Genomic DNA, 15,000 nt, shown 5'->3' on the forward strand with positions numbered 1-15,000 from the left:
CAGATTTCAGACTATTTCTGAAATGGATGCCCGTCCAAATTCTTCTCTAGTCTGGAGAAAAAGAATGGACAAAGAAAGAATATTCAATGTTTACGTTCTGTGGATTGGAGAGAACTGACTGTGGACTCTGACATTAGAAAGAGGGCGGTTAGCTTTTACGAGGAGCTATATACCAGTGAAAGTGTGGAGGACCAGTCAACGAATCAGTGGATCTCAGACCTTCCACAAGTGACCAAGGAGTCGTGTGAAGACCTGGTGCGTCCTGTAACAGTAGATGAACTTCTGAAAGCATTAAAAAGCATGAAAAGTGGAAAAGCACCAGGTTTGGATGGTCTGACGGTGGATTTAAAAAAAACCTACTGGTATTTCCTGGGAGAAGACTTGTTGGCAGTGTTAAACAACAGGCTGTCTGAAGGGCGACTGCCAATATGTTGCAGGAGAGCAGTTTTGACTCTGCTCCCGAAGAAAGGTGATCTCAAGGAGATAAAGAACTGGAGACCAGTCTCCTTGTTATGTACAGACTATACAGTTCTTTCAAAAACTTTGGCAAACAGACTGAGGGAGGTGAATTCGAGATGTATTTGAAGTCTCTCTCACTTTTTGATAAAAAGGTTGGTCTGGTATCGCTAGACCAGGAGAAAGCTTTTGACCGGGTGGAGCATCAGTTTCTATGGCAAACACTTGAGGCATTTGGCTTTCCACCTGAGTTTATTTCTATGATTAAAGTGCTTTACAGTGATATTGAGAGTATACTGAAAGTCAATGGTGGCTTATGTAGTCCTTTCAAAATTAAGAGAGGTATAAGACAAGGCTGTGCCATGTCAGGCATGCTTTATTCAATAGCTTTAGAACCTATGCTTATTCAAATTAGAGCAGAGCTAGATGGTTTTAAATGTCAACATTTTTTTCCACCGATAAAATTGTCGGCATATACTGATGATGTCATGGTATTGATTAGTGGGCAGAACGATATTGATAAGTTAGTGGATATTGTAAGTAGATATGGGAAAGCTTCTTCCGCAAAAGTAAATTGGGCCAAAAGTGATGCATATTTAGTTGGAGAATGGAATAAGGAAAAGTTGTTGTTGCTAGGCAGTATGACCTGGTCACAACATGGATTAAAATATCTCTGAATCTTTTTGGGTGATGAAGTGACCAATCAGAAAAATTGGGAGAATGTTTGTGAAAATGTTGAAGGAAGACTGGAAAGGTGGAAATGGTTATTGCCTAAAATGTCATATAGGGGAAGGGCTTATATTATTAATAGGGTGGTAGCCTCCTCGCTGTGGCACAGGTTATCAGTTTTAGAGCCTCCCTGTGGGGTTCTTGAAAAAATACAAATGAAAATGATACATTTCTTCTGGGACAATTTACACTCGATACCTAGGGCGGTGTTGTATCTCCCAAAGGAAGATGGTGGACAATGCATCGTAGATCTAAAAAGTTGGAAAGCAGCCTTTAGGCTACAATTTCTTCAGAAATTTTTATATACATTTACATTTAGTCATTTAGCAGACGCTTTTATCCAAAGCGACTTACAGGTGGGGTAGGCAATAGAAGCAATTGGGACAGCACAAGTACAACAAAAGCATAAGTGCAATCAAAAAAAAAAGAGGACTGGTCTCATATATGTAATGAAGCACTTGCATCTTGAGGATCCATGAGCAGCTTTATTGAAACCAAGGTCGTACAAGCTGAGTCAATCACCAGCAAACACAATATCAAAGGCAAGACAGTTCGTAATCCAATGGCAGGCATAGGTCGGGGCAGGCAGCAGACAATCGTGAATCCAGTGGCAGGCGTAAGTCGAGGCAGGCGGCAAACAATCGAGTATTCCAGTAACCAGGGATCAGAGTCCAGAGACAGGCAGCAAACAGACACGAACGGTAAAGGCAGTCCAAGGGTAATTCACAGAAAGGCAGATAATAGGAGATAGCTCAGAAATGTTAACCGGGGCAAAACAAGACTTCGCAAAGATCCAAGGAGTGTACATGACTTAAATAGCTCCCACAATGAAGTTCAGGTGTGCAAGTAATCAGCAACAGGCATGTGGGAATTGAAGTCCAAATAAGTTCAATATTCTGGGGAGGGAGCCCTCTGGTGGCGAACGGAAGAGTCTGCAGGAACCTCATTCGTGACAGTATAACCTAACACAGTATACAGAACCATTCATTCATTCAATCATTCTTTTTTTTTTTAAAGAGTAGAGAAGAAAATAGAGTTAGAACAGATCAGTCAGATGTTGACGAAAGAGATGTGTTTTCAGACGTTTCTTAAAGATGGCTACAGAATCGGCAGATCATTCCACATAGGTGGAACAGATCCGGAGAAGGTGCGCGAGAGAGATTTTTTACCTTTATGGGATGGCACCACAAGACGCCGTTCGTTTGCAGAGCGTAGGGATCTGGCGGGTTCATATGTCGGCAGTAGCGAGTGAAGATAAGGTGGTGCCGAACCAGTGGTGGTCTTGTAAGCCAGGAGCAGAGTCTTGAATATGATGCGAATGATATAAGCCAAAGGTATCATGGAATGGTCTAACGGCTTGCCTTCTTACTGAGGTTGGTGGGTGGGGATTTGGAAAAAATCTCTTTTGGTCAGACTGTTCTAGTTTTGATTTGAAGTGTATCTCTCCTTTTTATGAAAGCATTAGAAGAGCTTGGTGTCTGGTGCAGGCTAGGAGATCTTTACCGTACAAGTCTCTAAACTGGTCTTTGGAAGGACCTCTGATTAATGGTGCACGTTTGGATTTTTGTGGCAAGACAGCAATTTGGTTAAAAAGGGCTCTAGTAGATTCCAACATAGTAAAAATGAAAAATCTAATTGAAGTAGTTGGTAATGCTCTGGACAATACCATTTCGGTATTAGATCAACAAGAACAGTTCAAATGCTGTTGGAAAGATTTCGGAAAACATTGAGTGAAGAGGACTGGACTTTTTATCATTACGAACCATCCCAAAGGAAATGGATTGTTTTCCAAGCATGGTGATACCTAAGACTATTTTCGACACGGAGAGCTCGTCATCTACTTCAAAAGTTTTAAGAGACATGGTTTTTGAGTCAATGGGAGGCAAGAGTTTGTATCAATTTGTACCCAAATTTGTATTTTTGGGTTTAAATATTGTAAAAGTAAAAAATAGGAAAGGACGGCTGTTGAATTTCATTCTGGGACAAGCAAAAATTGCTATATATTTTAGTAGAAGGAACAAAGTGACTCATGACACAAATTCTGATGTTGAAACCGTTTTTAAAGGGCTTTTAAAAACAAGAATAAGACATGATTTTATTTTTTATTTTTCTATGAAGGAGATGGAAAAGTTCAAAGACATTTGGAGTGCAGAAAATTTGTTGTGTTGGGTAAAAAATTATGTTTTGGTCTTTACACACTGAGATTATCCAATATTCTCAGTAGTGATAAAGGGTTTGTTGTTTTTTTGCTAGAATTCTGTAATTAAATAAAGGTGATATAAAATAAAAAAAAATCTCTCTCTCTCTCTCTCTCTCACTTGACTTTCTGCTGGCGGGTGATGTTAATCTCAGAGGCACAGGACAGATTGAGCCCCCTAATGGATAAAGAGACATTCACATCAGAAGTGACACATCAGATCAGATCTGCAGATTTAATGTGTTACAGTACACTTAATATGGATTAAAGAGTGTAGTGGAGTAGGCGGGGCGAGACCTTGGTTCGAGACCGGTGAGTAATTGTGAATGAGCGCCAGCTGTACGCACACCGGTCTCGAATCACGGCCTCGCCCCGCCTACTCCACTATAAAGAGCAAAGCTGTCTGTCTTTGTGTTTATATGTGTTATTAACAGTAACACTATTCTTCTACACACACACACACACACACATGAATAATCATTCCTCCACGCATCAACTCTGTGGTTTCTTGCTTGTGTTGATTTTTTCTGTAATAATTAGTCATAAATAATTATGAGTCCTGACGCATAATGATGAGTTTACACAGGTTGTGTTTTTTCTGTTCTATCAATATAAAATGATATAATACATCAGTGTGTGTTACAGGATGATAATGTGAGAAACATATTCACTCGTGTATCTCTGTTATGTATTATGAACGTGTGCGTTTTTCTCTCACAGTTCTGACACCAGCAGGGTTCTGATTGGCTCTTTAATCTCACTGTAACTGTGTGTGTGCGCATGAGTGTGTGCGCATGAGTGTGTGTGTGTGTGTGCGCATGAGTGTGTGTGTGTGTGCGCATGCCTGCATGTGTTTGTGCTCGTGTGTATTAGTCTGTGCGTCTGTTTGTGGATGTGTGTGTCTGTGTGTGTGAGCGTGTGTGCGTGTATTGTGTATTGTTTAGACAACAGGTGATTTCAGATGCACAGATTGTAAGGATTTATGAACTCTTGTTTGATTCTGCAGAAGTTTGAGAAGATTAAAACAGCAAGCGTCGGCTGCTCTCTTTATCTTTAATCACTTCACTGAAAGCAATTAACTACTTGTAATTGGAACTTTACAGTTTTAGAAACATTCTTCAAATGCTCTGTAAAAGAACAGCAGGGGTGTGTGTAAGCGCTGATAAAATGAACAAAAGAGAGAAATAGACACTGTGTATATGAGATGAACAGAGGAGAGAATTCTTCAAGTAAAAACATTGAGTTTGTGTGAGATAGCAATTTGAAAAGGATTTACACACAGACTGAATGTCTAATGAAACGACTCAACTGGTGTTGTTGTGCTTTCATCAGTCACTGATGTTGTGGACGGCTGATGTCATCAGGATGAGTTGGGGTCTGGTCCAGGGTCAGCTGGGGTCTTGTCCAGGGTCAGCTGGGGTCTGGTCCAGGGTCAGGTGGGGTCTGGTCCAGGGTCAGCTGGGGTCTGGTCCAGGGTCAGCTGGGGTCTGGTCCAGGGTCAGCTGGGGTCTTGTCCAGGGTCAGCTGGGGTCTGGTCCAGGGTCAGCTGGGGTCTGGTCCAGGGTCAGCTGGGGTCTGGTCCAGGGTCAGCTGGGGTCTGGTCCAGGGTCAGCTGGGGTCTGGTTTCAGAGGGATTTCAGGGGATGGTTCGGCCGTTTTGTGAGGTGAAGAGGTTCTGTGTGGACTCTCTGGACCGTTTCAGACCTGCTATGACCCAATGTCAGTGTAAAGCCTGAGATGAAACCGATCCCAGCTGTGTGTGTGTGTGTGTGTGTGTGTATGCGTGCGTGCGTGCGTGCGGCTGAACTGAAGCTGTTGATAAGAAGCTTGAGAAAGTCAACAGTGTTATCAGCTGAATGTTTGTGTGTCTTCTGTGAAACACAAAGGCATTATTTTCAAAAGGGTTTCTGTGCGTCATAAGAAATGTGAAATATGATCCTGACAGAACGAAACACAAACTTTTCCTTTAAGAGGTTCTGTTGACAAACTGACCAAGAACACATTTAATGGGCTTGTTGCACTAGACTAATTTCCAGTCGTGTTTCGGCTCATTATACGACTCGTTGGAATGCTTGATTCTGATTGGCCTGTCATGACATTTGCAGGGGTTCATTATTCCCAGATAACAACCTCTCAAAAATCGCGAAACGTCACCCGCATATGCAGCTTCAAATAAATGATCCACCCGCCCTCATTTATCATTTTGTCTGATGTAGATATCCCCACCCAACCTACACCCGATCATCACTTTAATGATTCTTAGTTTTAAGCATGATGTTATCAGATTCAGTGACGTGACAACTTATCTGTCAATCTGTGATAGTAACATAATACGCTTTTAAATTAAAACATTTTTTGTAAAACAAAATTTTCTTAATAAAATAAACACAAGCTTTACTCCCTTCAGACTTTGAATAACGTCGTTTCTGTCACTGCAACACACAACACACAAACACACACCAATGACTGGATAACAGAACATTTATTTTCTAGCACAGTCCATGTCTGCAAATCTTTGGGTTTAGCACACACATGATGTACCATATTCGAGATACCAGTCTTGTGGCTTTCTTTCTGACTTTCCTCACATATTCCACACACTGATATTGCAGCATGCGTCAGAAGAGTTGACAAACCCAAACCTTAAGAAGTGATCTTTATATGGCCTTGCTGCAGAATTCTCCCTTTTCTTATCTGGGACATGACTGCTATACTGTTCCTGTGCATCTCCTTCACAGTCTTTATTTGAACAGGTCCCAGACCTTTGTTTTCTTGTACTAAATGGTCAATTTTGGCTTGCTCATGTTCAACATAAATACAGGTACTTATGTCACGCTACTGAAGCCTTTCCATCATTTCACAGGGACGAACAACACTGCACACAATTTAAGTGGTTTCGTTTTGCTTGTTTGTTTTTCTATACAAAATTCTTGTTATTGTTATTATTGTTTAATAAAGAGAGAGAAAGAGAGAGATTGTCAGATTGCCATGGCAACAGTGTTTTTTTGGGGGGCTTATGATGTGTCTCACACTCGACCTCATGAAATATCATTATTATAACCTCAGTTATAATATCAGTTAAACTCTTCAAAACTACAGAATGACACAAATATAAAAGTGAAGAGAAAGTCAATTAAAGTGTCTCACTGTATATTTGATGATCTTCAGTGTCGTCCGTCTTCATGTAGAACTCACAGTAATGTTCTCTGATGAGATGCTTTTTTATTATTCGGTCTAAGTCAAAACATTTGTTTTATATTAAATGTTCATTCTGAAATGAAAGAACGTATTTTCAAACAAGTCATATTTCCTCAGAGCACTTTCATTGTTTGGATGCTGAAACGGTTTCTGGTGTTAGAGAGTTGTCGGGCGGTGAGCCAGAGCTGGTTGTGTGATTTGATGACTGCAGAGATGATGTTTGTGGTGTGAACGGTGGATGTGTGTTTGGAGTGAATCCATCAGGTTGAGGACACTGAAGCTGTCACATCTATACATGTTTGACTCATGGAGACAACAACACATTCAGCAGCTCAACAAATGTTTTCTTAAATAATTCACTGAACTCAGGGAAGAAATCCACACACACACGCACGCACGCACACACACGCACACACACACACACAGTTATTTTCTGATCCAGATCTAGAGAATAAAACAGCGTAAGAGTTTGACAGATACTGTATGTTAATGTAATATCTGATTCTTTTTGTGTAACAGTTCAGTTGAAACTCTCTCTCGTGTGTATCCGAGTCTTTCTTTAATGGAACACAACAGAAGATATTTTGAGAAATGTTTCAGCGGTTTTGTGTTCATTCAATGGAAGTCAATGAAGTTCAGTGTTGTTTGATCATCAACATTCTTCAAAATATCTTCTGTTGTTTGTGAAGAAGAAAGAAACACACACAGGACATAACATGACGTGAAGATGTAACAATGTTTTTATTACATGAAATATTATTATAGGGATTGTGTGTTTTTAACAGATTCTAATGGGTAAATTCAAATGTATTGGTTCAGTTTGCTATTACTCAGAATCATTTGTTTTGTCTAGATGTGTTTGTGTGAGAGAGAGACATTACAGGAGGTCAAAGTCACGCTGATAAGTCGAGCAGAAAATGTTTTGCCTCTGGTCAGACATCACCTGCAGCCAAACACACACACACACATATACACACTAACACAAAAACACATGCACATACACACACACACATGCGCACACACACACATCCACACAAGCATACAAACACATACACATATATATCTGCGCGTGTTTCTGTGTGCATGCGTGTGTGTTGGTGTGCGTGTGTTTGTGTGTGTGTTGGTGTACGTGTGTTTGTCTGGATGTGTGTGTGGATGTGTTTTTCTTCAGTGAAAAAGCAGTATCATGGCCTTGTAAACTAACGGTTCTGTTTACCGTGTTGACAAAACCACTGTTGCGTCTCATTGTTGTGTGATTTTATCTCTTAATAATCAATGTTATGTTGGTTTAAACATGTAGAAATATTTAGCTCATTAAAATCAGTCCTCACTAAATCTTATAAGACTTCACAGACACAAGATAGTGTTTCTCTAATTCCTTGAATCTCACATTGTGTCCTGATGAGAGTCTTCATGAAAAACATTCATGATCTCAGATTCTCTTCTCGCTCACTTTCGTTCCGGCTTTTGTCTACTGCGAGTCACATGTTTTGAAAACAGTTGTGAAGTTCCCTGAGGAACGGAGGAGAATGTGGATGAAAATATTCCCAGAATCCCAGCAGGTCGCTGCAGTCGAGAGATTATAAAATACAGGCGTCAGCAGAACCTCATGTCAAGCGCTGATGATGAAAAAACATTTACATGTCCTTTACCTGTTCACATGACACCAGAGAGAGAGACAGAAACATCATGAGGTTTGTAAGATTTTATCTTCTGCTGTTGTGAGTGTTGTGTTGACGTGTGAATGTGCACTTTGATTGAAAAAGAGGAGAGGATTTCTCATGATATCAACTCTCTCATCTTTTACACTGTGAGAGATGGAGAGAGAATGAGAGAGATAGAGAGAGAGAGAGAGAGAGATAGAGATAGAGAGAGAGAGAGAGAGAGAGAGAGAGAGAGAGAGTGAGTGAGAGAGATAGAGAGAGAGAGAGAGATAGAGAGAGTGAGAGAGAGAGAGACAGAGAGATAGAGACACACTGATGTTAACTGAAATGTAAAAGTAGATTAGCATGTCCTGATGGAAACTGTGAGTAAAAATTGTGAATGTTTGTTTGTGGATCTGTGAACAGAAATGCTGATGGTTTTTGTATATTTCTTGTCTTTTTTGGTAATTTAATAGTTTTTTATTTTAATTCAAAAATAAACCAACAGACGAAATCTTAAGAAAAACCCTGAAATTCTGTAAACTGGAAATACATAAATATACATACATACATACATATAGAGTTTATTTCTAAAAAGAGATTTTATTGTTTTTGTAATATACATTCCAATGAATATCAATTAACCTGAGTTGATTCAGCTAACCAACACAATAAAAAACAATTAAAACTTAATAAACAACCTGATTTTTTAACTAACCCTTCATTTGCTTCAATCAGCATTAGACAAGATTTGTAAATCAGTGAAAAGCGTAGGATGGATGTTATCAATGACTTCTGATGGTGTGTGTTTGTGTTTGTGTGTGTGTGTGTGACGTCCACTAGATGTCAGTGTGTATTCTCTGGATTTTCAGCCGGTCTTTGTGTTAAATCTACAGGTTTCTTCACAGTAGAATCTTCTACATGTTGCCAAGGAGATCAAGGCCATAATACACCCCCTCATCCCTCCATCCACACATTTATTCTTTCATAGGACGCACACTCAACAAACACACACCCACAGGTGCTCGGCAAACACACACTCAAGGACGTACGCTAAATTAACTATTACTGCAGCGTTGTCATTTCAACCAAAGCAGTTTAACACCTGCTGTCACATGCACATGCATGCACACACAAACACACACACGCATGCACACGCACACATACACACATACACACACACACACACACACACACATGCGCATGCACACACACACACATACACACATACACACACATGCAAACGCGCACAAAACATACACACACACATGCAAACGCGCACAAACATACACACACACACACACACACATACACACACACACAGAGGCAGATTGTTGTTGGTTGTGTAGGTGGTGTTATTCATGTAGCAAATATTAAATGTGTGTAAATCCAGAGAGGAGAACATGCTCAGAGCTGTGTGAGAGCTCAGAGAGACTCAGACGAGATGTGAAGAGCCGAAGGGCCGATGGATTGTTGTGTTGTTGTCACAGAATACACTTCATTTCACAGTCAGCACTGAACATTCCTAATCACATTATCCTGTGTGTGTGTGTTTGTGTTACACAAGGATTTAACATTTTCTGGCATAAAACGATGAAAAGCTGAGTGAGTCTTCCTGAAGCAGAGAGCATGATGGGAAACTGACAGCACGTTTCTGAAGCAGAGCTTCTGTTGTTTTCATCTCTACTTATTTCTGTCACTGTCACTGCTGAGAGGAGAAGAGACACACACACACACACACACACACACATCCACAGCATCAGGTGTCATCATCATTATCATCAGACAGATCAATAAAGTCTATCAGCAGGTGTCAAAGGTCCATCATCTCTCCTCCTGTTCTCCATGATTCTCAAAAGAACTGAGACGACCTCCGTGTGTGTTTGTCCTGATTCTCTTTAATGTTTGTGTTTGTTTGTTTTAAATGAATTGTTCATCCTCAGTGAAGTAAATGAAGGTCACATACAGTACATGAAGGATCTCTTCAGTGTGTTTCTGAGCGAGATGCTGTTCGGCAGACGTGTCGGAGCGCTCATTCTGTCACGCTCACGGTTACTTAGCAACGCTCGCACACAATCTATCTTTTCAGCAGTTATTAATTTGTGACGTGATGTGAAGGAGCTGAAGATTTAGGCTCTTTAGTAAATGAAAGATTCCTGCGGGGCGAGAGAAGAAAGCTTCAGTGCTTCAGTAACAGCTGCTGAATGAAAGGACACATGTGGGGTTGGTGGTGATGTTAGCACGAGGTCCTCGGTCACATGACGGCTTTTATCTGCTCACATATGTTTGAATTCTGCTCTAGGACCAAAACAAACACCAGGGTGTGAGTGTGTGGCTATTTCCGGGTCATGATGTTGTCATGGAGATGACTGACAGGGTCAAGGTGATGACTCCGACATCCCATAATGTCCGTGTCACCTGCCTCTCTCACTCACTCACTCACTCTTCCATGTGTCGGTCCTCTTTATATCTCTTGGTGTTTTACTTTTGTCTTTACTGCAGTGAGGAGCCGGAACTGTGTGTGTGAGTGTGTACATGTCTGTGCTGTATGTGTGTGTGCGTGCGCGTGGGCATGCTTGCATGTGTGTGTACATGTGTGTGTGTGTTGAACATATGTGTTGGTACCTCAACATGTGGTAACGTGTATGTGTGTACAGTTGTGTGTGTTGTACATGTGTGCACATGCGTGTGTGTACCTGTGTGTGTGTTGTAAGTGTGTGCTGGTGCGTGTGTTTGTAAGTTTGTATGTTATATGTGTGTGTGTGTGTTGTACGTATGTGCTGGTGGGTGGGTGTGTTTGTAAGTGTGAATGATGTACGTGTGTGTGTGTGTTGTAAGTGTGTGCTGGTGCGTGTGTTTGTAAGTTTGTATGTTATACGTGTGTGTGTGTGTTTGTGTGTTGTACGTGTGTGCTGGTGGGTGTGTTTGTAAGTGTGAATGATGTACGTGTGTGTGTGTGTTGTAAGTGTGTGCTGGTGCGTGTGTTTGTAAGTTTGTATGTTATACGTGTGTGTGTGTGTGTGTGTTTGTGTGTTGTACGTGTGTGCTGGTGGGTGTGTTTGTAAGTGTGAATGATGTACGTGTGTGTGTGCACGTATATGTGTGTACAGATGTGTGTGTTGTACATGTGTGTGCGTGCCCATGTATGTGTGTACAGGTGTGTGTGTGCCTGTGTGTTCGTGTGTATGTGTGTGTGTGTGTGTGTGTGTGTGTTTGCGTGTGTGTGTGTGCATGTACGTGTTGTAAGTGTGTGTGTGTGTGTGTGTGAGAGTGTGTGTGTGTGTGCATGTACGTGTTGTAAGTGTGTGTGTGTGTGTGTGTGTGAGAGAGTGTGTGTGTGTGTGCATGTACGTGTTGTAAGTGTGTGTGTGTGTGTGTGTGTGTGTGTGTGAGAGAGTGTGTGTGTGCATGTACGTGTTGTAAGTGTGTGTGTGTATGTATGTGTGTGTCTGTACATGTATGTGTGTGTTTGTGCATAAAAAGATGAGTCGTTTCCTTTCTAGTCTCCAGGTCACCATAAGGGCTTCCTCTCTCTCTCTCTCTCTCTCTCACACACACACACACACACACACTGTTTCACATCTCGTGACTTTAGTGAAGTGTGTGTGTTTGTGTGGTCGGTCATGTCTATGATGTCAGAGTAAGTTATATTTCTTTCATCTGTATATATTCATGTGTTGTGATATAGGGACGCTGGTCACTTTCTGATTTCAGCTTTAACTTTATAAACCAAGAGAGTTTTATCTCAGTCAAAGTTACACAAACTGTACTCTAGGCGTGTTTTCTCTAGCAGTTGTGTTTAAGATTCTTAAATAACCACAATTTTTGTGCATTTTCTCCTCTTAAATAGAAACAGAATGGTGTTTTTGTCAACGCCGTTGCGACACAATAAAACCACACAGACAAAGAGTTACGACAAGAGTCAGTTGTGTAGAGAACATTTCACAAATAAATCCACAGTATCCTGACAAACACTCACACTTGTGACACAGAGTTCTCTTATGTCGTATTTATGTTTTTGTGTTATTGTTTTAAATCCGCCTGTAGTGTGTGAATATTAAACTGTTGAAATAGTTCACATGGTCTCTTGATCTGACATGAGGAATGAGACAATGTTGTGTTACATAGTTTTGGATGATGTTTATGATCAGGCTGACACGTGTGCGGTTGTGTGTTTTGTCTGGTTGTAGTAGATGTGTTGTTAGGGTTGTAAGTGTAACATGTTGAAATATTAGAGTTGTGTTATTCTGTTCTACACAAAGAAGGAAGGTGGTGTAACGGTGGATCTACTGTGTGTGTGTGTGTGTGTGTGTGTGTGTGGGGGGGGGTTCAATTGTTTTTAGGTCTGTGCCTTGAGTTTGTGGTAATTGTGTTAAATAATGAAAGCAGAGAATTGAATGTACAGCACAGCTTTTAACTGACAAACATAAACCAGACGAATAGAATCTGATCTAGTGTGTGTACAGGAATCAGAAAACATCACAACACACATGACATTTCATCATCGGTGTGTGTGTTTGTTTGTGTTTGTAGAGGTTTAATGATTTAATCATCCAGTCTAAACAGATGCAATTTGTGTTTACTGTGTGTCTGTGTGTGTGTTTATTGTGTGTGTGTGTGTGTGTTTATGGTGAATGTGTTTATTGTTTGTTTGTGTGTGTGTGTTAATGGTGTTTGTTTATTGTGTGTTTCCGTGTGTGTGTTTATTGTTGGTCAGGTTTTGTTCATATAGTGTGTGTTTATTCTGTGTGTGTGTTTCTCGTGTGTCTGTTTATTGTTTGTGTGTTTGTTTTTAGTGTGTGTCTGTGTGTGTGTTTGTTTATTGTGTGTGTATATCGTGTGTGTGTGTGTTTGTGTTTATTGTATGTGTGTGTGTCTGTTTATTGTGTGTGCGTGTGTGTGTGTTTATGGTGTGTGTTTACCCTGTGTGTGTGTGTGTAGTGTGTGAGTTTATTGTGTGTGAGTGTGTGTCTGTTTATTGTGTGTGTGTGTTTATATTACGTGTTTATTGTGTGTGTGTGTCTCTTGTCTTTGAAATGGTATATTGTGTATATGTGTGTGTGTTTATGGTGTGTGTTTATCCTGTGTGTGTGTGTGTGTGTGTCTCTTGTCTTTGAAATGGTTTATTGTGTGTGTGTGTGTTTATTGTGTGTGGGTGTGTTTATGTTGTGTGTTTATTGTGTGTGTCTCTTGTCTTTGAAATGGTTTATTGTGTATATGTGTGTGTGTGTGTGTGTGTTTATGTTGTGTGTTTATTGTGTGTGTGTGTCTCTTGTCTTTGAAATGGTTTATTGTGTGTGTGTGTGTGTTTATGTTTTGTGTTTATTGTGTGTGTGTGTCTCTTGTCTTTGAAATGGTTTATTGTTTGTGTGTGTGTTTATGTTTTGTGTTTATTGTGTGTGTGTGTCTCTTGTCTTTGAAATGGTTTATTGTGTGTGTGTGTGTGTGTCTCTTGTCTTTGAAATGATTTATTGTGTATGTGTGTGTGTGTGTTTATCAGTGTGTTTGTGCATGTGTGTGTTGCTGCAGGTAATGCACTTCTGTAATCACAGGTTACTGTTCTCTTCTCAATGTGTCGTCCTGATTAAACATTCTGTTAAATAAAACACTGTGAGTTATGTGCTCAGATCAAGTGCTGTGTGTGTGTGTGTGTGTGTACACACACACACACACACACACACACGCTGTGACCTATTGGTAGGTCAGATATGGCCAATCATTTATACATTGAATGATATCTGAAGAATTCTTTCACGTGTGTGTGTGTGTGTGTGTGTGTGTGTGTGTGTGTGTGTGTTTGTGTGTTCGTCTGTGTGCCTGAGGGATTCAATAGTAATGATTGAGTGTTGAGTGGAATCATTGATTGTTGAGTTGCAGTGTGTCCATCAAACACAAGCTGTTTCTCAAATACAGAAAAACATGAAAGATTGTGTTGTGTTGTGTTACAGGTTTCTTTGAGTGGATGTTTAGTGTGGAGTGTTGTGTTACAGGTTCTATGTTTAGTGTGGAGTGTTGTGTTACAGGTTCTATGTTTAGTGTGGAGTGTTTTTCTGATAAAATCAATGAACTCTCCACTGAATCTCTGAAGAGTTTCTTTAAATGATTAGATGATACGCCTGTGATCATTCATGTTATAGATCACATCTCCTCACAGACACACTTGTACACACTAAGTGAATATTAAAAGTGGATTTTCTCTGATGAGTTCCAGATGAAAGAGAGCAGGACAGAATCAACACAACAACCTCCAACATCTGTGACGATCAATGAAGATTCTGAACGATCAAACTCTGGTGCTTTCATCACAGTCACTCTCGCTCTCTCACATCTTGATAATAAATATTCTTTACTTGACCTGTTTGTACAGTTTAGTGAAAACACAATAGACTAAAGCTTTGAGACATTTACGATATAAAATAAAAATCAAGTTCTTAGTGTTACAAGTGAATGATTTAGTCAGAAGAACATGAGCTGCTGTGTTTCATGAGCATTCTGTGTATATACTAGTGGTGGGCATAGATTTTTTTCTTTTTTTTATCTAGATTAAAATGGCTCATTTGAATTCTGCCGAAGGCATTCAGAATATGTGTGCTACCCAAATAATGACTAAAAGTAAGTCTTTGAGAACGGGTTTCTCAAGCCAGGTGGCGCATTAGACCAGGGGCTCATCTCCTGTTTCCAAAATGCATCACAAACTGCTTGAGAAAGCTGTTCTACTATGATAATTGCTGATGAAATTAAATGATGTTCAATAAGATGAACTTGTGTTTACTTCCG

General features: G+C 40.3%; 1 protein-coding gene across 3 annotated transcripts in view; it reads left to right on the forward strand.

Moving 5' to 3' along the window:
- LOC130428367 (cGMP-dependent 3',5'-cyclic phosphodiesterase) overlaps nucleotides 1–15,000 on the forward strand; it is a 102,709-nt gene that overhangs the window by 11,894 nt on the left and 75,815 nt on the right. The window contains exon 1 of one of the 3 annotated variants that reach the window (XM_056756338.1): nucleotides 11,799–11,863. The exons of 1 other annotated variant lie outside the window; for it this stretch is intronic. Coding sequence is in view for 1 of the 2 variants with exons in the window: in XM_056756336.1 (XP_056612314.1) it covers nucleotides 11,847–11,863 (17 nt within the window). In the remaining variant the exon portion in view is untranslated. Of the gene's footprint in view, nucleotides 1–11,798; nucleotides 11,864–15,000 lie in introns of those variants that run through there. One more of the 3 variants, XM_056756336.1, reaches the window with a different exon arrangement.

This window comes from Triplophysa dalaica, chromosome 9, assembly GCF_015846415.1.
Source record: "Triplophysa dalaica isolate WHDGS20190420 chromosome 9, ASM1584641v1, whole genome shotgun sequence".
Classification (NCBI taxonomy): Eukaryota; Metazoa; Chordata; class Actinopteri; order Cypriniformes; family Nemacheilidae; genus Triplophysa; species Triplophysa dalaica.